Source organism: Eupeodes corollae, chromosome 2, assembly GCF_945859685.1.
Source record: "Eupeodes corollae chromosome 2, idEupCoro1.1, whole genome shotgun sequence".
NCBI lineage: Eukaryota > Metazoa > Arthropoda > Insecta > Diptera > Syrphidae > Eupeodes > Eupeodes corollae.
This window is the reverse complement of record NC_079148.1, coordinates 85,351,609-85,375,876: the sequence shown is the minus strand read 5'-3', so window position 1 is coordinate 85,375,876 and position 24,268 is coordinate 85,351,609. Positions and strand designations below refer to the sequence as shown.

General features: G+C 33.2%; 1 protein-coding gene across 2 annotated transcripts in view; it reads left to right on the top strand.

The window, feature by feature from the left end:
- The window catches only part of LOC129944598 (serine/threonine-protein kinase SIK2), a 72,016-nt gene extending 51,822 nt beyond the window's left edge, over positions 1 to 20,194 (top strand). Inside the window, exons 8-14 of one of the 2 annotated variants that reach the window (XM_056054140.1) lie at positions 163 to 1,118; positions 1,290 to 1,511; positions 1,569 to 1,708; positions 9,217 to 9,410; positions 9,633 to 10,023; positions 10,085 to 11,024; positions 19,526 to 20,194. In XM_056054140.1, coding sequence (XP_055910115.1) covers positions 163 to 1,118; positions 1,290 to 1,511; positions 1,569 to 1,708; positions 9,217 to 9,410; positions 9,633 to 10,023; positions 10,085 to 11,024; positions 19,526 to 19,648 — 2,966 coding nt within the window. In that variant the 3' untranslated portion in view covers positions 19,649 to 20,194. Of the gene's footprint in view, positions 1 to 162; positions 1,119 to 1,289; positions 1,512 to 1,568; positions 1,709 to 9,216; positions 9,411 to 9,608; positions 10,024 to 10,084; positions 11,025 to 19,525 lie in introns of both variants that reach the window. The other variant, XM_056054139.1, reaches the window with a different exon arrangement.
- Positions 20,195 to 24,268: the final 4,074 nt, after the last annotated feature.

Sequence of the window (24,268 nt, the reverse complement as noted above, 5' to 3'; positions counted from 1 at the left end):
TTGAAGCGATAGTTTAATTTTGAGTATAGATTCGAACTAAGGCCATCAAACCCTTAGGAAAAGATAAAATCTTGTTGACCAGTGCCATTAAATATAATATGTTATATAATACTTTTATAAATTGTAAAAAACCATGATTCTAAAAAAAATATTATTCCATAGAATGTGAACATCTTATAAGGAAAATGTTAGTTTTAGAACCTAATCATCGCTATACAATCGAGCAAATAAAACGACACCGCTGGCTAATGACGGAAGCAATGGATGTATTGAGCCTTACGGACTACCCTGCACAATTCGGTGGTACCTCAAATGTAGAACCGAACGAAGATATTCTTCGGCTTATGTCAGAATATGCTGGAATAGATCCACAGAAGACTAAAGAGAGTCTTAAGAAAAACTGTTATGATCACATCGCAGCTATCTATTTGTTACTTCAAGACCGCGTAAGAATAAGATCATCTTCCCAGGAAAACTCAAACTGTAATCCAAATTCAAAAAATTCAAAACACTCACATGGTATTGCGTCAATCGAATCTCAACGCCGCCGCCCAAGTACTATAGCAGAGCAATCCATACGAAAATTGGCTCTAAGTGGAACTAGTTCCAACCTTGGTAGTAGTTTCTATGCCAGGGAAACGCCAATATCTCCAAGACATCATCAAAAATCACAACAACAACAAAACCACCAATACGTTTTACCCGCAGAACGTTCTAATTGTTCAGGGAGCATACTTTTAAGTAATACTAATTCATGCTATAACGATCACGGAATCCCGTTGTTGCGAGAAGCGATCATCAGAGATCAGGTTACACCTGTACCAAGTAGAAGTAATAATGTAAAACAATTGCAAAGAGGTTCATATCTTTACAACAGCTCAAATAACAACAATTATTGTCATAGTAGCAGTAATAAACTATCGAATATTCCTACTACATCAGCGTTTTTAGTTCGTGAACGAGATTGTAATTCTCCCTATTTTGTGAGTTCAAATCTTGGGTTGAGGGAAAGTAACACATTCACTGGGCGAGATCCGTTAACCAATCGAACTCTATGTAATTTGGATCAGCGAATACTCAAGCAAAGTTCTGATGATTGTCGCCGATTGCTACGCCAAGTAAGTTTCGAATATTTCTATTAAAATGAGCCAAGCAAATTACATTGTGTGATTGAGTAAGGCCTTTAATTCCTAATTTAAGAACTGAATCGGCCGGGGGCCAAATAATTAATATTTGGCTCAAATGGTCAGTTTTAATAAAATTAAACATGCTGACGAATTTACTTTTAGGCTACTGCTATATCGGATCCATCTCGAAATTTTGCGACACTAGAACCAGGTAGACAATCTTCTTCCACGTCTGTTGGATGTTCTGGACAGTCTAGGAGCTTAACTCTGTCAAATAGTTTCGATTCGAAATCAAATTTATCGAATAATTTTCCAATGGGATTTCAAATGTCAGCCGAAGCAACAAAGCTTTTTTACACACTTCAACAAAGTCCATTACCGGAAGTATGTGTTGTTGATATTAGCTACAAGTAGATTTAACTAAAATCATTTTTATTAAAGCCACGCCAAGGGGAATCATCCCGATTTCTCTCACCACAAATATATCAGCCCCACTTACATGGAAACAATGCTGAACAAAAACATACCATTAGAAACTGTGATGTGGAAAGCTCGGGAAAGGATAAGAAAATCAATTGTTGGTAAGTACGAGTATTTAATAGTTTTTGAGTTAGACTTGTTCTTTTGAGCTTATACATTAATGGAAAATAATAGAAACCAAAGCTTTCATTTCATTCAACGATTTATAAATTGCTTAAAAATAACATTATAATTTAAAACTTATTTGGTTTAAAAAAGCAAGCAGCCGCTGCGGTGACTAAATCATCTAGAGGAAGACTCGGCGGCGTCTCAGTAATTGATTGTGTTGTGGTTTATGATCACACCAAATACTACTATTTTGCATATTAATTAACCCATCCAATAAAAATTAAGTTTCGTAGCTGCACACATTTTTTTGTTAAAATCAGTATCCGAATTTTGGATACAATATCTCAAATTGAGGCATCCCTGGGTTATGCCAAGTTTTGGTTAGGCAACCCTATATTATTTGAAATAGAATTAAATTATCTTTCTTTTGACACCAAAATCAATTAAATAACTGATAAATATATATATAAGCGTATATTTAACCCCTTTTTGAGCCAGACAACCTTCAACAAAGGCCACGATATACATATGTAGGCAACCTAGTTTTTGCTCCATGGTATTATTTTTTGGTTTACATTATTATAAACACCGTACATCAAGATGAACTAGTACAGGGTTGAATTTATAAAAAGAAAATGTAATAATTTATGAGAGATACAAAATTAAGAATAAAAACCAAAAAAATTGCCACTTACAAAATAAAATCTGAAACAAACAACAAATAAATGAATTACCTTAATAATGTGTCTTAACTGAGACTGGAAAGTAATAAAATAATGATTTAAGACAAATTTTGTGCTCAGATCTCGACTTTACATTAATGGGGAAATCAATTCAGAGCGTAACAGCGAAAAATTGTCTACTTGAAGCCACACAAGTTCGTTTAGAGTACTTTAAAATTTAAATTAAAAAAAGTTTTGGACTTCAATCATATAATCAGTATCCAGGTAACTTACTGTGCTTCAGAACTCAAGATTCTTTTTAGGGATTTGCGGACTGACTGCTATAAAGCAGATTCCAAATGAAGGCGTGGAGTCGGAGGAATATGTTGCAATGCACTCTTACAATTCCAGTAAGATGCGCTGGCCTTTTTCAACAACGTCTTAGCATTTCTCGATTCTCTTCAGCATTTACACTAGCGATCTAATAGGTAGTCTTACAAAGGCAATATCGTACGCCGACGATCTAATTGCGTACAGAACGGCCCGAAAGGTTTGGGTTTTCAGAATTCTCTTGCAGCGTGATTTCGACAGGATTCAGCGAAATTGAAAATAAATGTCCTGAAGTCGGAAAAAATTCTGTTCCGGACTAGGTTGGCTACGCTATCCCAAGAGGGATACGTGCAAGAATTGGCGCAAGATGGTCATCGTTGATCTTAACTAGCAAAAGTGTAGTAAAGTACCTCGATAGCTGGTTAGATCAGTATTTATATTTCGACATACATATAAATGCTGCTCTGAACAGTGCCAGAGGAGACTTCGCTCTGACGAAACGGCTGGTTTACAGCTGTCGGCTTGCCCCCAGAGTGAAGATAATTTGCTACATGGCCTTCATGCGGCCAATGATCGTTTATGGTTATCCTGTGCGGTTCATCGTGGCCCCTTCCCAGATGGAGAGGTTTCGGGTGTTCGAGCGGCAGTGTTTACGACGGTGTAACTCCTTATATAGAACGGCTGAAACTTCGTTTGTTTATTACTATTCTAACGAGGTCCTATACAATGGGGATCGAATCAACAGAATTGACAATTTTGTTATAAAACGAGGTCACATTGCATGAGCTATGTCTTTGACCAACAATTTAATTTTCGAGGCGTTCTATCCGAACGACGAGTATTTTGAGAGTGCAGGCTTCAGCTGCTTCATTCCACCAGAGGCAATCCTCTTTTTAGACAAATGCGGTCTGGCATAAGGCGGAGCAGAAGTTATAGCGTTATATTCAGAAATGAATTCTCCGACCAATTTTACGTCAACTCTGGTGTTCCACAGGGTAGCCATTTAGGTCCATTATTATTTATCCTATATATAAATGACATAACATCCGTTATAAAAAACTCCTCCGTTTTAATATACGCTGATGACATTAAAATTTTCAAATCTATTAGTTCAATTAATGACTGCTCACAGCTTCAAGAAGATCTTCATAGTTTTAGGGAATGGTGCAATACAAACCGACTTTTATTGAATATTGACAAATGTAAAACTATGTGTTTTACACGCAAAAAAACAATTATAGATTATAACTATTTATTAGATTCTTCCTCCCTTTGTAAGCTTTCCGTTTTCTCTGATTTAGGTGTTATTCTTGACAGTAAATTAACGTTCTGTGACCATTATAACTTTATAGTTAAAAAAGCTAACAAAATTCTAGGTTTTATTAAACGTTTTTCTCGTGACTTTCGTGACCCATACGTCTTAAAACTTCTTTATGTATCATTTGTAAGGCCAATACTTGAATACGGCTGTGTTATATGGGCACCATACTATTCAGTCCATATTGACAGACTTGAAAGTATCCAAAAAAGATTTATGCGTTTTTGTCTTCGTTTTCTTCCGTTTTCCCAATTATTCACACCACCTCCTTATTCTCAGAGACTTTTGCTAATAAAGCTCCCTACACTTTCACAACATAGACAATATCTCCAATTTTGTTTTATTTTAAAATTAATTAATGGTTCTATTATATCCGCAACAGCTCTGAATCGTCTAAATTTTAGCTATAGCCAAACTAGCATAAGAAGACAGATACCTTTATGTCCGATCTTTAGCAGAACTAACTATGGTATGAATAGCCCTTTAAATCAATTGATTTCAGTCTTCAATAAATTTTATAATTTAATTTCATCTGTTAATGACAATGTTAAAAGTAAACAATTTAAAGAAAGATTTTTTAATTTGTTATAGTATTTATTTATTTCTATATTAATTAAAATTTTAAATTAAAAATTATGTAAATAGCTATAAGTTTATATTAACGTTAGATAATTAACGGATTAAATAAATAAATAAATAAATATTGTTTTATAGTTTTAGGGTTTAGTTTAAGGTAATATAGGCATGGTTGCACAAAAAAAATATTTATGTATATTAATTTTAAAAAAAATTAAGAAAATATGTACAAAATACAAAAAAAAAACATGAAATAAGAAAAAAAAGTAGTTGTGTTTGGTCTAGTTTTAAGTAGTTTATAGGAAGAATAGGTAGCTTAATTTTTATATTAAGGACGCACACACAAGAATGGTGTAGAGTTGTAAGTCACTGGGCCCTATTTCTCAATACACTGTTGCGCCTGCTAATTTTATCTTTATGTAATGTTTTTCTTTAAAATCCATTTCACCTAAAATGCCCCACAAATTCATAGACATAATATCCAAATTATAAAAACATTGATGTTAACACATAGGTTTTGAAAGAAGATACATGCAAGGGTTTTGGAATTTTATGTGACATGTCTGTAGTAGGTACTCGTATGTACTCTCTTCAATTTCAATATGCGATACAGGGAAGATGCGATATTTTCCTTTCATGCCATTTCAAAGCTTTCTCATGGCTCTTATAGGTTTTCCGTATTAATAATTTAACATTGTCATAATCCTCTTAAAAATTACGGTAGGGTTACCAACTGCTTATTGAAATTCAAGAACAAAAACATGTAGATCGTAAGCTGAATTAAAAAAAAAAAAACTGAATTAAAGTTTAATTATATCTACTTTTTTGACACCAACAAGAGATAAGATAGCAGTCTCGTCATTTAATGAGTCCTATTTATCTCTATCTCTTTTAATGTAAAAGCGATTTGTCTGACACCTATTAAAATCGTCGACTTTGCTTTTACCATATTTTTACTTTCTTTTTCGGGCTTTTGCAATATTTATTCACGCAATTTTATTTTTTGCTTTAATTTTTATATTACAAAAAGTATTTGGCACTTAAAAAACGAAGTTGAAATTAAATAACGAACCAAACTCCATTAAAAACTTGTTTAAACAATAACCCTTCTTACTAAATACTGGAAAGTATTATTTGCTTAGCTGCATTTTAACCTTTTTTTAAGAAAAAAAAATATTTTTATTCAGAACAACTACATCTTTTCGTTAATCTCAAAATATATGCTCCCAAAAGACACAACAAACCCAAAACACTCTAATAAAGATATAAATCCTCTGTAGCAAACTTGGTTCACCTTCAAGCCAAAGCGAACAGCTGATTCATAAAATTATTCAAGTATGTGAGACATTTAGCCTCAAAATTGTGGCATTTCCCTTAAAACTCACTAGCCAAATTTTTCCCTGAAAATGCAGGCCTATTCGTCAACAAATAGGTTTAAGAGGGTGATACTTACGAAGAATTTATATCTTCATATTATAAAGTTTGTCTTCAATAAACGAGAGATCAATATCCACACAGAAGGAAAAGGAAGTGTGCCTGGGCTAATGGAATCTGACAAAATCAATTACAATATAATTCGGGGGTTAGGTTTTTATTTCAGTGTCAATTTGTGCCCCTAAAAATTTTGTTTCCTATTTTAAAATGTTACTATACGTATCTATGAAGAGTTTATTTTTTAGTTATTATTTTTTTGGCAACACTGGTTTAAACAGCTGACTCACGTTTTGTGTTTTGTTTCACCGTCAAACATCATCAATTTGGTTTATAATTTAACCATGAATCGTCTTACAAACGAACAATGCTGGCAAATTATTAAATTTTATTACCAAAATGCGTGCTCTGTTAAAAAAGTTCATCACGCGCTTCTTCATTTTATTATGTTCAGCGATGAAGCTAATTTTTGGCTTCTTCAAAGATGATGCGAATCGTAACGTAACTGTGAATGAAACTTTTTTTTGCCCAAAATGCAAGAGCTTGACTTGCATAACATGTGGTTTCAACAAGGTCATCTGCCACACAGCACGCGCAACAATGGACTTATTGAGAGGCGAGTTCGGTGAACATTATATTTCACGTTCGGGACCGGTCAATTGATCGCTTAGATCGTGCGATTTAACGCCTTTAGACTATTTTTTGTGGGGCTATGTTTAAGCTTATGTCTATGCAAACAAGCCCTCTTCAATTGATGCATTGGAAGACAACATTAAAGCATTTATTCGTGCGATACCGGTCGACATGTTGGAAAGAGTATGCCAACATTGCACTAAGCGGATGGACCATTTGAGGTACAGTCACGGTCAACATTTGCAAGAAATAATCACCAAACATTAAGTTATATGGACCGTACTATCGATTCAAATAAAGATTTCATTCAATTTTTTGATTATTGTGGTTTTTTTTTAACTTTCCTATAGCTTTTAATGTGGATCATAGTTTCTTACAATTATTATTGCTTTGGTATGCCATATATTCCCATTAAGAGACAAATGCATTGTTTAATTAAAATAAATAAAAATATGTCGATTGATGTGTCTATTCGATATTTTCTATTCTTGTGAAATAGTAGTTTAGTTTTAAGCAATCACGGAAAGAAGCTATACGGAGCGGCCTCGCATCTGAATAAAACATTCTCGGAAGAAAAATAAAACGGAATAATGTAACGAGTATTAAACAAGATATCTGTCAAAATAATGCACAGAGTTAAACATCCGTATAGTCTTCTTATAATAATGCGTACATCACCGTAAATAACCGATTACTGCACATTTAATACATGCGTTATGTAATACCAGACTATGGTCGCATTCACAAAGCTAGTGGCTACGTAGTCAAGGGATTCTGATTGGCTAAATTTAACTACAAAAAATTGTTGAAATTTCCCCTCCGTCGTAGTGTAAAAAATTCGGCTACAAGGTTAGTGGAGAATGATTTTGACGTTTCAGAATCAGCTACTCGGTAAAGACACACTAATTCAAATTGAAATAAACAGTTAAAAATTAAATACAAATATAAATCATTCAAATTGTGTCTTAAATTTGATTTTATTGAATTTAAAACACAAAAGATAAGTTAAAGTTATCAAATCAAAAATGTTTCTTATTTTCTATCTTTGCATTTGTCAACAATATGACAGCTCCATATTGACTAGCTTTGTAGTGTAGTTTTGCATTCACAAAGCTAGTTGAATTTTGACTACGTAGCCACTAGCTTTGTGAATGCGCCCTATTCCTTGCATGTTTTTCACGTTTCTCTTTTTGCTTCTTTGTTTTTATTTGAATTAGCTTTATTTTTTCTGTTCTTTTCATCTCAATTCAAAGCAATACGACTAGTGAGAATGAAATTACAACGAAAGATAAAATGAAGAATAAAATCTGTCAAATAATGAAGAGCACTAAAAAATCAAAAAAGTCACAGTGTATCACCGAAAGATACTTCAAAACAAAATAGCCGAAAACTGCACATTAAATACAGGGTGGTTAAATTTTAAAGGCTGATATTGACTGTGAACCACACCTCAACGTCAAGTTTTGTTTTGCATTTCATTTAACATTTTTCAATTTCAGACCAACTCAGTTTGAACCATGGGAAGAAACAGAATAAAGCAAAGCTTTAAAGTTATTCAGGCTTATTATGAAAATGGGCATTAGATTAATCAAAATACATATCGTGCTGTACGTCATATTTTCGGTCAATTTAATGTGCGTACAATCGGAAAAATCGTGCAAACTTTTTTGCATGCCGCTGTTCACGATAGTGCACCTCTCACGCTCATCGTTGATGAACATTATACAAAAAGACTTGCATTAACACGCTTACAGGTGCAATTGACTCAAGAACTTTTGACCATTTCAAGCGCCGCGCTATCAATGGTCAGAATGGTGGCAAGAAATTACAACAGTGCATGATACATTTTCGAAGAAAATCATCTTTAATCATAAAGCTGCTTTAGGTTGAGTGATAATCGAAGAGTGACTGTCAAGCAATTGCATACCCACAAAGAGCGACTGTTTGTTGTAGTTCATGGGTTGGCGGCATCATCGGACCGTTTTTTTTCAAAATTAGGCCGGTGATCACCATCGTGAGATCATAACGTTGTTTGATCACCATCGTGAGATCATAACGTTGTTTGAAGAAGATATGGATGTGGACAGTATGTGGTTTCAACAGGAGGGTGTTACTTGCCACTGAGCTAACGAAACAAGATCATGTTATTTTATAACGTTGGACTTCTTTTTTTTTGAGTTATTTGCAAGAAAATATGTACGTTGATAAGCCAGCAAGGTTAAGATAATAAGATAAAATTAAAGGCATTGGGCTGATATTCTGTTTCATGCATAATTGATCCATACCAAATTATCATAATACAATAATTTATGTTTTATTCAAAATCAACTTCGGTCCGTAAAATTTAACCACCCTTAACCACATGCGCCGTGCAATACCGCACATAGTGTAGAAGCAAACTAAGTCCCCCGTATGATAATAATTTCTTCATGAATAAGTAAACAAAAAATATCGAAATACTAGATATCACCCAAATCGGCTTTCACTTTTGACTCATATGCTTTTATATGGATACAATTGTAAAACTAAATAGCTAACTGTCTTATTTCAGCGATGTCTCTCGTAATTACCCCCCAAGTGACTACCATAACAAAGTTTCATCGAATTCATATCCCTCTCATAGTCAAATTAATACAGCTGAAAGTTCTGGAATAAATATGCATCCCAAACAAAATCAAATAACACCTCAGTACAGCTCCAGTACAGATGAAGGGTGCGACACGGATCAGGGATATGACCTAAAAGGTACGGGCGTAAAATAAGCTAATATGAGAAAAAATGGGATAGTTCTTATTAAACATGATTTTGTGGTGACACACACTTCTTAATTTCTTTTTATATTTTAAGGGTAAAATTAACTACACAAAATTATTAGCATGTTCAGTTTCTTATTTTGTTTGTGTTCCTTTTTTTGTATTTTATACAAACCAATGAAAAACTAAGAAATGGATGAAGCTCATTCCACAGTTCCAATGCCTTCTATGCAGCGGTTAAACTCATACGCAAGTAGCAGTTCCTCAAGCGGTGTGGTCACAAACTTTTATTCCAAAAGTTTAAGCCAGAACCTTAGTTGCGGTTCTTCACGCAGCAATTTTTCAACTTTGGAGAGCCTGGATTTGAACTTATCAAATTGTAGCGATTTAGCTGGAAGCTTGCCTTCTTGTGTATCAAGTGCAAACACTTTGAATGAAAATGATACTCCTACCGTAACCAGGTCTTCGTCTATTCTTCCAAATGTTTATGTATCTTTGTCTTCAAAGTCTCCTTGTTCCTTTTCTCATCACAATCAATTAGCAGCTCAGCACCAGCATGGAATTAAGAGGTGCCGAGCAATTTCGAGATCGCCTGTAGATTTTCGGTAAGAATCTTAATTTTGGAAATGTATCTGAAATTTGTAGCCAAAGTATCTGTCATTTCAGTGAAGGTCGACGTGCAAGTGACGGTCTAGTAGCCCAGGGCATAATGCATTCTTATTGTGATTATCCTGTGAATTCTATGGTTGCTTTCAATAGCCAACGTCTTCATGAAGCATTTAAAACCAAGGGCGTACTTGAACTTCATGTTTTACAAAAGGAAGCAGCCCAACTTAAGACGCAGTACCAATCAAATGTACCACCCGATGAGTTATCAGTTCGTCAAATGCAACATAGTCAATTTCAGATAAATCCGAACAAAACTGCCACGGACGCAAGTCAACTTCATCATCACCATCATGCACCTCCGACAAATCAGTGTGAGTATTTTACTTCATCAGTACAAAATGCAGAGGCTGCATCGTTTTTGAACTACGTAAAAGGTGAAGAAGCAGCAGTCCTACGAGCAGAGCGTGAAATCTTACAAACGCCTGTTATGAATCAAATGCAAAAACCACCCCTTCAGCAGCAATTGATGCAACACAGACTACTGCAACAAAAAAGACATATTTTTCAAAAGCAAGTGGCTCTAGAGGCAAACTTATCAAGGAGACAAATTTTACGTCAGCAAAGTTATAAGATAGCGCAACAAACGCAAATTTTGCCACCACTTCCATTAAGTGATATTGAGTCTGAAGATTTACTTGCCTTTCAGGCAGTCGTGGAAGGAAATCCGGAATCTGGATCTAAAACACCAGATCCATTGGCTATTGCTTCACCAAAAATAGTAATAAAGACATCACACATACAGCAACTACCCCAAGAAGTTTGTGGTTTGTCTTCATTAAAACACAGCAATTCAAAACCTCCAACAGCAGCAGCCACTGCATCAATGGAAACTGCTGACTGTTGGAGTACGCTCCCAGGTTCTATGCAAACGTGCCAGTTAACCGACCAGTTTCAATCAATTGAGAATTGGAATCCGAACCATTCGCAATTGTTTCAGGTATGTTCATTTATTTTGGTTTGTTTTGTAGTTTTGAACATTGTAAGAAATTCACTTTAAATGAGTACTTTTGGGAATGTGTGTGCAATTTATTTACCAGAAATTAATTATTATCTACACCGTTAAATGCGTGCGGAAAAGTTAAATTTGAATTACATTCTAGTGTGCGTGTGTGCGTTCATGCTCTCTAATATTTAAAGAATCGGACTAATTGCAAGAACTTCTATTTAGAAGTTTATAAAGATAAGCTATATACTTTTTAGTTATCAAAGTAAACAATTTTTGTTATAACTTTCTCCTTTCATTCTGATTCTTGAAATTTATTTTATATGAGCATGTGTGCAGTAAATTAACACTTTGATATATTATATGACATGCCCCATGGTAGAAATTCGTATTGCGTTAATGAATATAGCTATTTTTTATATATGAAAACAACATTTTCATTTCACTTTCTTAAACTTTGTTGTTAAAATTACTAATTTTAACTGAAGACTGGACCGTTAACATAATATGAATCGGAAATTCGGCCCTTTGCAAATGACGCACCCCATATTTATCAACTTTGGACCAATGGACCATCCAGGGGATGTTATATGAGGCATAAAGCTTATACAGTTAAGTGGTATAAGTACAGATTTCATCTAAAGATGTGTTATTAATTTACGGCATTCAAAACTAAAATTGTTGTTTTCACGCAATTTAAAATTCTGAAAAACTTTGGTTTTGCTTTAAACTATTTTCATAAAATTTCTAAGAAGAAACCTTGGACAAGAGATTGTCAATTTAATATTTAGTTGCATTTAGTTCCTGAAACTATAAGCCCTCAATTCCATCTTATTTTTTTGACGCACATAAATAGTGAATATTGAAGTGATTTTTACTTGCGTCATATAAAGGAATAATGTGGCAAGTATTGTATTCATACAAAATTTCGAACTCGAGCTTTAAACAAACATTACGATAGTAGAAAAGTCGAACAAATTTTTGATTTTTGATAAAAAACTAATTTTTCAGTTAAAGTAACGGCTGATTGAAAAACATAATAAACGTCTCATATCTATTAATATGAAAGCTTTGAATCTCTCAAGAACTGAAGTGAAAAGAGATTCTGAAACTTGTAATTTATAAGTGCCACTCAAAAGTTTGTTCCCAATTTATATGTTTACCTTAATTTGTTTTTATTTAATGTTTAGAGAAATTATGTACTTAAATGTACCTACCTTAAATACATGAACCAAACATTTTTCTCTCTACAATTTTAAAGTTTTGTTGAGTCCTTTAAAATGAAAAATCCAGAAATTTCTTCATATCAGATTCATTCTTATTTTCTTATTTTAAAAATAGAAACAAGAAAATATAATTTTTTTTTAAAAAGCTAGTTTGAAAACAATTTCAAATTAAAATTGTGTCTTAAATTTGATTTTATTGAATTTGAAAACACGAAAGATAAGTTAAAGTTATCAAATCAAAAATGTTTCTAATTTTATATACATATTTGCATTTGTCAATAATATGACAGTTCCAGATTAACTAGCTTTATAGTGTAGTTTTCCATTCACAAAGCTAGTTGAATTTTGACTACGTATCCACAAGCTTTGTGAATGCGACCACTGTGTTTTAACTCTTAAATATGATATGTTTAGGAAATTGTTGGAATCTTGGAGTCGTCTAAATTAAAAAGTTAGACTATAACTTGCTGGACAACAGTGTTCTTAAATACTTAAATGACTGTCACTTTAGCCCTTAAAATTTGTGTGTGTGGCCCCCTGATTAAAAGTCTGGATCCGCCCTTGTTCATGCTGCACCTAGTTATTCTCAAAAGATCTGGGGAGTCATTCCGTAATTTCCGAAAATATAATTGTCAAAACGATAACTTTATCACTATCGTCTCGTTCAATCGTTTTCAGTATAAGTTCGTTGAGTATATTATACTATGACTGAAATGTCAAAATGAACTCAACGAAAGATAGTGCTTGTTCAATAGCTTGAAAATGTTATTAAACTTGGTTTTTCTCTATGAAAAATTTTGAAAATTTGAAAAAAATGTATTGTTAATAAACATGCCACCTATTTTGTGATGTTTATTTTTATTGTCACTTTTTGTTTTATAATTTGTTGCCGCCGAAGATAAAACAATAATATCAAAATGTTTGTCCAATGCCTGATATTTTTGTAAATCAGCTGCAGTAATAAATCCAATTTGGTCCAAGGGATGGAAGTGAAGGCTTTATTTTATCCACAGGGAACATAACTTGGCTTTAAAAATATTTGTTTGTTTCCAAAACTAATTTGGATTAGTGCTTTGTGAAAAAACCGATACAAAAATCGTAGCCTGTCGAATATACGAATGTTCCTACGCCCCAAAGTTTGCACAAATTTTAATATTGAATGTATACACATTATGTATGTAGAACGACAACCGTCTTGCAAATTTATTGTTTATAATATCATTATAAAGTCCTCTTTTGCAATTCCAAAACTTCAATTGTTTTATTTAAATAACAATAATTAAGAAAGATTACTAATGCTTGTATATAAAAAAATGCGTAATAGAATTCATTGTATATTTTTGAATTTAATTTTTTTTTTGTAACAAAACTTAACTACACCGAACCTTTTTTGATTCAATTTGCTTAGTTGTCAATGGAAATTAATAGCAGACGATACCTACTTAGCTATCGTTCAAACGCTATCACTTTGACGATTATCGTCTTACGTGAAGTGAGACTATCGTCGAAACGATATCGTCTGACGATAATCGTTTTACGGAATGACCCCCCTGGTTGTTCACCCATTTTGCGGAAAAATTCTGGTTTGCTGGCTTACTAAATCTAAATCCAGCGTTCGGTGAACGGCTACCGATCCCGTCATTCTTGGTTGAATGGGTACATTAATTAGTAAAACTGTCGAATTTGTAGCGATTATAATCCACAATACATTATTGGTACATCACGCCAGCAGCGGCTCTTGTCCAGGCAGATAATTCGAGGTGACTATATCGTATTTGGGGAGTCATTACTGACATAATGGGCTCAATTGCTGCAAGAAGTTGTTGAAAATTCCGCATCTCTTTTAAAGAAGTTTAGATTTCTGTGCTATAATTTGTTTTATTAGTAACTTCATTTATATTTTAACTTTTTAAACGAATTAAATTATTTTGTATTTTTCTTGAATTCCATTTTTTTGTGAAATTTTCTTAGTAAAGAAGTCGTCGTTTGTTCTCGTTCTTAAAATGTTACGGGTGTTGTTTAACCAGTACTTCCTACATATCAATTCAGGCAGCTCTCCTATTGGCAATATTCGAGAACTTATTATATACTTCCCAAAGAAAGGAAAAAGTACTTTGTGAACAGTTAGTGTAATATATTTTGTTTCATAATGTGTTATGAGCTCATTTTATGTGTTTTTGGCGTTTTTCCGAACTTATAATCCGATTTCAGGATAATTTCCAATAATTATGTTCGCACTCATATTGATGTCCTTCACCTCCATTGTTTGGCTACATATTACGCATCTCACACTTGTGTACGAGATTATTCTACCATTGTGAAAAATAGTTCGTGTTCAATTTTTATTTTCTTACCATATGTAGATAAATGACTTCAAGGTGGTTTCAGGGAGACGGTGATGTTGTGGCCCTATGGCTCTCTGCCGATCCTTTATCCAAAGACGACACACATCTCTCGGATAGTTGTTAATAAAAAAAATAATCTTCTTTTATGTATTTAAATCCTACGGATCTACAAAAAAGATGAAAATGGCTTAGGATCCTTCGATATTTCACAAATTTCATTTAATACACATGTATTTTAACAGTGTTTTGTCGTTTCATTCGTTGCATTCCACCCTTAAACGATTAAGCCATAATACTCGCACCTCCAGGAATGCTCATCATGTTTACCCTTGACCTCAATTACGAGCGTACTGTAAAGTATAGAGATTGTTTCTTAGATCGCACATCGAGAATGTGAAATGCTATAGCCAACTCTGTTCTTCCCATTTTGATGTTCAGAACTTTAAGACCAATGTGCACCGGTATCTCCTTTTAAATACTTCCCTATTTTCCTAAAGCTCGCACTGTTTTTAAATATAAACATATAAAGGCTATTAATAACCCCTAGAGTGCTTGTAAATTATAAAAAGGTACTAACGAGGTAATAAATAAGTTATTATCACAAAACTCCGATGTGTTTAAAAAAAAATGCTGTTTATACTGCATTTGCCCTCAAAAATTATCAAATCTGTATAATCCGTAAAAATACACAAGCTTGTCTTTCCTGGTCATCCTTGAACTAATAACTAACCACACACCCCCCTACCTTAGCACCCTTTACTTACATATTTAAGATTTGGTTATAATTGTTAACAAAATGTAAAAAAAACTCGTGAATAGTTTTTAGAAATACTCTTACATATACATACAAATAGAAAAAGTTAAAGTACACAAAAAATATATAGGTTACTCAACTTAACTATCGTTATCTATGATAATGGTATCAAGAAAGGCAGCTGGGGCAATGAAGCCCTCATGTCTTGGGTTCCTAGCTTCCACACAGTCGAAACAATATGAGCAAACGCACCCCTGGAATTTCGAAAAGAGCAATAATATTGTTATATATTACTATCTTCATTATTGGCTGATTAGTGTGCATCAATTATATATTTTGGACCTAACATAACGGGATTCAATTCTACCATGTAAAAAACCCACATCATCCTGGACGCGGTAGTCTTGCAGGTCCTCTAGAGCACTTCCTCTATAAATCTTTGTTCAGGAAGTTATGTGCGAGTTTGAGGTTCAAATCCGGTTATGTTGCATTAGGGTTAATGCAAGAGGACAGCAGCCGGCTACTCAAGTACTTTAAAAAAAAAGAGATTTGTCTTGCTTAAAAGTTTGTCTATATGTACTCGTATCAATTTTTTTCAAATTTGCGCACTATTTTTTATAGATTTTATTTTTTATGAAAAAATGGACTGTTGGATTTTTATATTAAAATTACTGATTATCGAAAACAATATTTTCTGTGAAATAAAATAAGTTTGAGGCCAATAAATTTGATTTTTGAAAAGCTATTTGAATCGAAAGTAAATTTTTACCAAGTTTTAGTATTGTTTTTTTAGAGTTTTATTTTTTGTCAGTTCCATTTTTTCAAAATTTTTCGTAATGTTGAAAATAATATTTCTTATAAGATAAAATTAGTTAGAAGCTATAATCTCAAATTTTTGAAAAGATATTCGAGTCGAAAATCAATTTTTACCAACTTTTATACATTTTTTTTAGGTTTTTGTTTTTTGTAAAAAAAACTGTTAAAAACAATATTTCTTATACGTACAAATTAGTTAGAAGCTAGTATCTCAAATTTTTTAAATGATGTTTATGTCGAAAATCATTTTTTACCAAATTTTGTTAATTTTTTGTAAAACAAAAACTGTCAATTCGATTTTTCTCAAAATTTTATCAGATGTCAAAAACATTATTCTTCGTTGCGCAAAATTGTTTTGGAGATGAAATCGTATTTAAGTCGTAAGATTTTGGAGTTGACAATTTTTTTTTCAGTTTTTTTAATTTATACAAAAAAACTTCTTTCTACTTCTTTGATATCACGTTACAATATGTTATATAAAATTTAATTAAGGTCTCTAGCGTTTTTGGTTTGTAAGATATTTAGGGTTAACCAAAATGTTCACCTTTTTTCAAACTGATATGGTAAAAAAACCACCCACGCAATTTTCTAGAGAGCCCTTTCTGCATCTTTCTGCCTTATTATCTGTTTAACAAAATTTATTTGAAATCGATATCTCTTCTAGTTCTTGAGCTATGGACGACGAAAAAAACGTCGCGAACGTACGGACGTACAAACGTATGTATGTACACACGCTCGACCTTGAAACGTCGAGAAATGTCAAAATTTTCAATTTGACAAATCGGACCCATTACAATAACTTGTTATGGGAAGTTAAAAATTGTTTGAATCGAATGAAAAATAGACTGATCTACATACAAACTTCGCTAGGACCCACTAATTATAAATAATATCAGCATCTTCTTGTAGGTAGGTATACATACCCCCCGATCTTGGCAGATAGTCTGTCAATATGTGGCGTTCATATTTTCGTGGTACAGTTCTCGTTGACACATCACAATTATTTGTTTTGCTTTTCCGTTTTGAATAGCAAAACAGTCAATTCACAGCACTAGCAGATGTCAAATTTTAAAGCGGGTAACAGGGTCCAGTATGGTCACAGCAGTAAAACTTGCGTCGCAAAAGAAGTGTGAGGTGTGGTTTGTGAGTAAAAAAATACGAACAAACAAAAATCATTACTTTTTACTTATTGTGCTTATTCTATAAAGATAATATGACATGTATTCATCTCCGAAAGTACTACGATCTCAGACTACTCGCCATCGTAAAAATTGTTCCTATATATAAACCCTTTTAAATAGTATCACGTTAAGGTCTATTCTTCATATCTCATTGTTATTTCTTTAGTTTAGTTATGTTCTAGATCAACTATTTTCAGATATATAAGTAATTTAACATTACATCATACCGAATTACTTAGGGGTAACATTTGAAAGAAAAAAGAAACTGACTTTTGACAAACATGTCGCCAACACAATTAACAAAACTAATCTTTAAAAAAGAATTGTATACCCGTTCATAAACCACAAATCAGGTCTTGGTGTGCATAATGAAGTTTTGATATTCAAACTATTTTCCAGCCTATACTTACTTATGATGCTCCAGTGTGGTTTAATTGCACTGAAACCTACTTAAAAAGCTTCAACGAGTCCCAAAACAAAATATTAAAATTAATGCTAAACTTGCCAAGGCATTATTCTACACTCATGCTTTATGATAAGGCTAGTGTTAAGCAACTAAAGCTTGTAATTAATAATTTCCAAGATAATATTTTTAGAAGATGTTTATATTCTTATAATGAGCTTATTCTTAATCTTTTAACTTAGATATTACCTTAACATTTTTCCTGTCTCTCAAATTAAAAAGAAAGCACAACATCAAGCTCATAAAGTTCGTAGTTTATTTCTTTAGAGTGTAATAGCGGCAGTGTTACCTATAAACACTTTCATAAAGTGTCAAAAAAGGTGTCCGAGAGGAAAAAAGGCGTCTCTTACAATTCACAACTATCAATAACAATTAGGAACCAAAAATACTACATCAATTCAGGTAGACGCATTTTCTAGAGTTTAGCTCGGCGATGATAGTATTTGCCAAGTTATCGTCATTTAACCTGGTAAAACATAGGTTCTTGGATCGCAATTGTGTTATGTCGTTACGCATATAGAAATGGTGCAGACTGGCTCTGTTCTCATTCACATTTTTACTTTCTCGAAAACAGACCCCCGCCCACCACCTCCGCCATCTCCTGCGGATATTCGACAAAAAAGAAGTCATCGTCCAAGACGGTGACAAATTAATGTTGAATCTATAGTTATCTCTGTTAAATTTGTTTAAGTTTTTGATAGACGACTTCAATGTCCTAATCTCCAGATCGTTTAGGTCAGTAAACCTCCGTTACAAGCGTTTAAGCCTTGTCAGAAACCTCAAAACACAAAAACACATAGCACCTCCGAATAGAGTGGATTTACCAATTTATCTGGATTGCCAGCTGGGTATTATACCAATCTATTTGTTTTACTCATTGCCATATATGTTATTTGTAAATATTCTTTGTTAACCATAGATAGCTGAGTTACTTATCCTATTCAAGGTGTTTCATACAGCCGCGCCTATTATAGCAGATGCTGATTAAGGAGCCACAAGAACTATTCATTCTTAACAAGGAAATTGTATCACGCTTCATCTCTCATTGTTATTTCTTTAGTTTAGTTATGTTATGTGTCCCAGCTATTGGATCCAATGGATCAAACGCTTGTTGCTAGTTCAACTATCGGGCGATCACTACTTAGAGGTGATGATGAGCTTCTGCTCTTTCAAGCATTAAGTTAAGCGTAAACGTTTTAAATGGCGAACAAGGATAGAAAGTCCTTTATTCATGTTTCTATAGAAGGAGGGTTTAAATAAGTTGGAATAAGTTAATTGGCCAAAGCAAAACGGCATTTTTGTTATAAAAGTAATTTAAATAACTAACTAATTACATTATACAAAATAATGTCTTTAATTCTTCGCATGAATGCAGAACTAGCTTAAGGCACGATATCAACATTTTTCAAAAGCAAACTTAAAAATATTGGCAGCACACAGGTACGCGCAGATGCAACTGGCTTTCTTCACACCAAATAAAACAAAAATTACGAATTTATAACTCAGTCTAGTTCTACATTCATGCACCGAATGGTACTTCGTATCAATTTGAGATCAAAGGTCATATTAATATTTTCAATTGATTAATATTTTACTATTGATGGCATCATGCCACAAAAAGGATTATTAAGTAATAAATTGCTCTTTAATATCATTCCCTTTGCTCAATATTATATTACAATTTCTGTATCTCTTTTTCTTTGTTCACAGAACTCAACATCTAATCTCTACGGACAATCTTGGTCACACTTGAGTACCCCGACTCCCAATATGATGAAACCACTTAGTGAGAGTCCCATATTAGAGTTGGCTGAGCAAATGGAATCAATATAAAATCATCGAGACAAATTATTTTACCAAATTTTAAATCTTAGATTAAAAAAATATACCAACAACGTTAATAGAAATCTTGTTGTCATTCAAAGATAAAAATGTTAAAAATGTTTAAAGTTCTTATTTGTATTAAAAACACAATTGACACATAATATAGTATAGTTACATTAGAGATATAAAATGTTGTATAAGAATGATACATAACAATTATTAATTAAGAACAAACAAGTAATTAAGATTAATTCAAATCGTCAAGACTGTTAAATTATAGTCAATTCAATAAATAACATTTGTAACTAATGTACTACCACCACGTATTTATAATATAAACATACATTTATAAACAATATTTATACATACATACATACATAAAATACGAAATTAAGTAACAAAATATAGGAAAATAATCTAAATTTCGGCTTGGATTATAATCGATTAGCTTACGACTGTTATTAATAAATATATTTAAAAAGAACAGATGTCACTCAATGGTTAATAAACTAATAACAATTTCCAATAAAGATATCACAACTTTGCAAAAAAAAATCTTTTGTTATACTTCCAGGCTCGAAGTTATTCTCGATATTTCCAGGTCTTTGTGTGCGTGTTTCAACATTCGAATGTTCCGAAGACCTTTTTTTCGTCGGCTAAACATATTTGGTTTACAGTTATCAAAAGATTTGAAATAATTTAACAAAATGAAGAATTTGGTTGTTCTCCAAATATCTTACTAACACATTTGCTAGCAATTTCAATTAAATTTTAAATATAGAATTAAATACGCTGATTGATTTGTTTTATTGTAAAAGATTATCCGTTTTGCGGTTTTAAAAGTATAGGGCTGAAATTCGACATCTGTCAAACTAAGATGTTAAACGAATTTTTTTTTTTCAGTTGAAAGTCTGACATGAAATATGTCGCTGTACTATCGCAAAACGCATGCAAATTGTTAAGACCTACTACAAAAATGGTGATTCCGCCACAGCTACATATCATACATACAAAAATGATGAGCCTCGGAACCCAACCATCATCTCAAATAAATATTTTCTCGCAACCGGTGGAAAAAGTGAAGAGCTTTCAATACCTTGGAAGTATCGTTTCCATCGAAGGCGGAACCGAACAAGACGTCATCTGCCGCATCGCATATCAAATGAGGTCCTTCATAGAAGGACAGGTCAGGAACCTATAGAATCTATAATACGAAGACGTAAGTGGAAATGGATTTTACATACGCTTCGAAAAGGTAACGACTACATTGCATGCAAAACAAATTTTTAGACCATCAAAAATCCTTCAGGATGCTCCAAAATGACTTATCTGGAATAAGAGATCTTAATTAAGAGCATCTTTTCTTGGTACAGAAAATAAAAATTCAAATCTGCAACGATATTGGGGGTAGAGAAAGGATTAGGTGTTGGTTTTGGGTGTGGTTTGATTTTCATCTAGAACATCAAAAATCCTTCCGGATGCTCTAAAATGATTTATTTAATCTCAAATAAATTTTTTTCAAACACGACAATTGTTTTCCTGCCTCTTAAATTCGGAAATATGATTGAAGACTTATATAATCCAACACTTTATGCAGTTTGGGATAGACAAAACCTATCTCATTGGTTCCTCGCCCTTGTAGGACTTAAACAAGCACGCAACTTCAGCCCTCCAGCCTTTTGTTTCTACATTAAAAGCATGCTTAAAGACGTGCCTTGTGGCATACATAGTGGTATGTATATTGGCTTGTGATCAAAATTATTATGCACTCGAATCGCTTCAGCTCATGATAAACAGGCTATGAGATTATTGTTTGAAATGAAACGGTTAATCTAAAAAAATCAAAAGCAATGGTTTTTCGAAAAGAAACACCGCGGATACCATTGAAAGAATAAAATAACACTAATAATAAGGTTTTACCATTACAAGCAATCTTAATATGGAAAACAGCTTTTGAAGAAACTATCTGCTCGAAGTATGCAGTTGGGACTGTCTGGGGCACAATGTTTATGGGAACAAAGATCTCTTTGTTTTTCTCTCCTGGCGTCAATTTGAAACTGCCAAAAACTTCTAAGGTACTTCTTAAAACGTCAAATTTGGCTGCCAAGCACAACTCCAAGCTACATGCTTATTGAAACTGGACTTTCACCACTGTAATTTTAAAACGGGCAATAAATGTATCTATGATTTTCGTTGGCAAAGAAGAACTATTGCCTCTGAATTTTATACCGCAACGCAACGACTTAATGCTTTATTGCTCTTTATGCAACACTAAACAAAGAGAAAACGTGATACATTTGATTGCACGATGCCCAATCCTTGCAGAGATACGGTGACAAATTTGGCAACAAAACACCTTGAAAAAAAAATAAAAAAAACATCAATGTTGAACGGAAGCGATTAGTTACAGATGGCTCAGTTTATCAAACTAGCACTTGCGTAAATAAACAAAATTATACGTGAAGGCTTTTAATCGTGAAATAAATATAAAAAATAATATGTACCTATATATACATATTGTAACGTGTATACACTCTTTATTTCTTTTAATATTGTGTTATAGTAGAATAAGTACGTAGCAACCGTTTATGTGTGGTAATAAACACTTTTGTAGAACATTTAGAATAAGGGCGACATCTAGTGGTTAAGAGGAGAACTCGCTTCGTTAAGCATCGAGAAACATCTAGTGGCTAAGAGGAGAACTCACTTCGAGAGCATTCAGTGCCTACAAGAACCTAGTAGTTTCTCGAATCAATTTGAGGTATATAAATAGGCGCTCGGAAGCGAAGCTGTGGATTGTTGATTGTTAACTGCGATAAAGTAAAGACTGTGTTTGAAAAGTAATAATTGAAAGTGTTCAATAAATAAGTTTTGAGCGATTTAATAAAGTAAAAATTGTGTTCTATTTACAAGTGTGAATAAGTTTTAATGGTCGGACCAAGCCGAATATTACAATAAATACAAATATAAAAATTGTATAAAATGTTATAATTTGAATAAATCTTTATTCATCAATTTATCTAATTTAATTTCTTTTTACTTAATTTTTCACTTTACTTTTTAACCTTAAACTATATATTTTTACATATTTAATCTTGACTGTCATTTTCGTTGGTATATATTTATTTATATACGAATTTAAGTTCATACCTTTGTTTATTACTACCATTGTCAACCAATTTCCTACAAGTCTTTTTGCCGTTGGTTATAAAGGGTGATTTTTTAAAATCTATAAGAAAGTTTTTCAAAAAAAAAAACACAAACAATTGAAAAAAATGCATGAAATCTCCGTATAATTTAATGTTTAAAGATTATTTAATACAAATGTAGACCTTGGCTGCGCCTCAAATGGCCCATCCGCTTAATCCATTTTCTTTATACTCTGTCGGCCGGTATCTCACAAATAAATGCTTTAATGTTAAGGCGTCAAATCAAACGATCTAGGCGGCCAGTTGACCAGTCCCGAACGTGAAATGAAAAGTTCACCGAACTCGCCTCTCAATAAGTCCATTGTTGCGCGTGCTGTGTGGCAGATGGCCTTGTTGAAACCACATGTTATGCAAGTCAAGCTCTTGCATTTTGGGCAAAAAAAAAGTTGGATATCATCTCACGGTAGCGCTCAACATTCACAGTTACGTAACGATTCGCATCATCTTTGAAGAAGTACGGCCCATAAACCGCACCAAACTGTGACTTTTTCTGGATGCAATGGTAGCTCTTTCAATGCTTCTGGCTGATATTCACTCCAAAATCGACAATTCTACTTATTTACGTACCCATTGAGTAAAAAAATGGGCTTCGTCGCTGAATACAATTTTTCGGTAAAAAAGTGGATCTTCGGCCAACTTTCCAAGAGCCCATTCATCAAAAATTTTACGTTGCAGTATGTCAATCGGCTTCAATTCTTGCACCAGCTGTATTTTGAAAGGCATCACACCTAAATCGTTCCGCAAAATTGTCCACTTTGTTGAGTAACAAAGGCCCAATTGCTGCGGACGTTGACGATTCGATAATTAATGGTCATGATTAACACTAGCCGATACAGCTCCGATATTTTCTTCAGTTCGCACTCTATGTAAGCGTGTTGGTGGTTTAATGTCTAACAATGTAAATTTGGTGCGAAATTTAGTCACAATAGCCTGAATAGCCGCTTTAGTGGGTCGATCAAACTGACCATAAAATGGAGCAATGAATTTTCTTAACAGAACACGCATTTTGATAATAAAATTCAATCATTTGCAAGCGTTGTTCGTTTGTAAGACTATTCGTGGTTAAATTATAAACTAAACTGAAGATGTTTGACAGTGAAACAAAACACGAAACGTGCGTCAGCAACCAGTGTTGCCAACTATATAAATGTCCAAACCATGATCAACTAAACTGTAGTTTCAAAGATCAGTTTACATTAGTTTCTCCAATTGGTATTCAGTGGTTTCTAAGATAAGCATACAGTTGTTTCTAAGGTCAGGAATACAAATAGACAGACTTATAGCAAACGTCTTAATTTGTCTCTGTGGGATCACAGCTCTGGACAAATTTGTATGAGCTTGAAGTGAGAAAGCAAAATAAGGTCGATGTAAATGTTGATAAATTAACACGTACGTCGCACTCTACAAACGTACCTTCGGA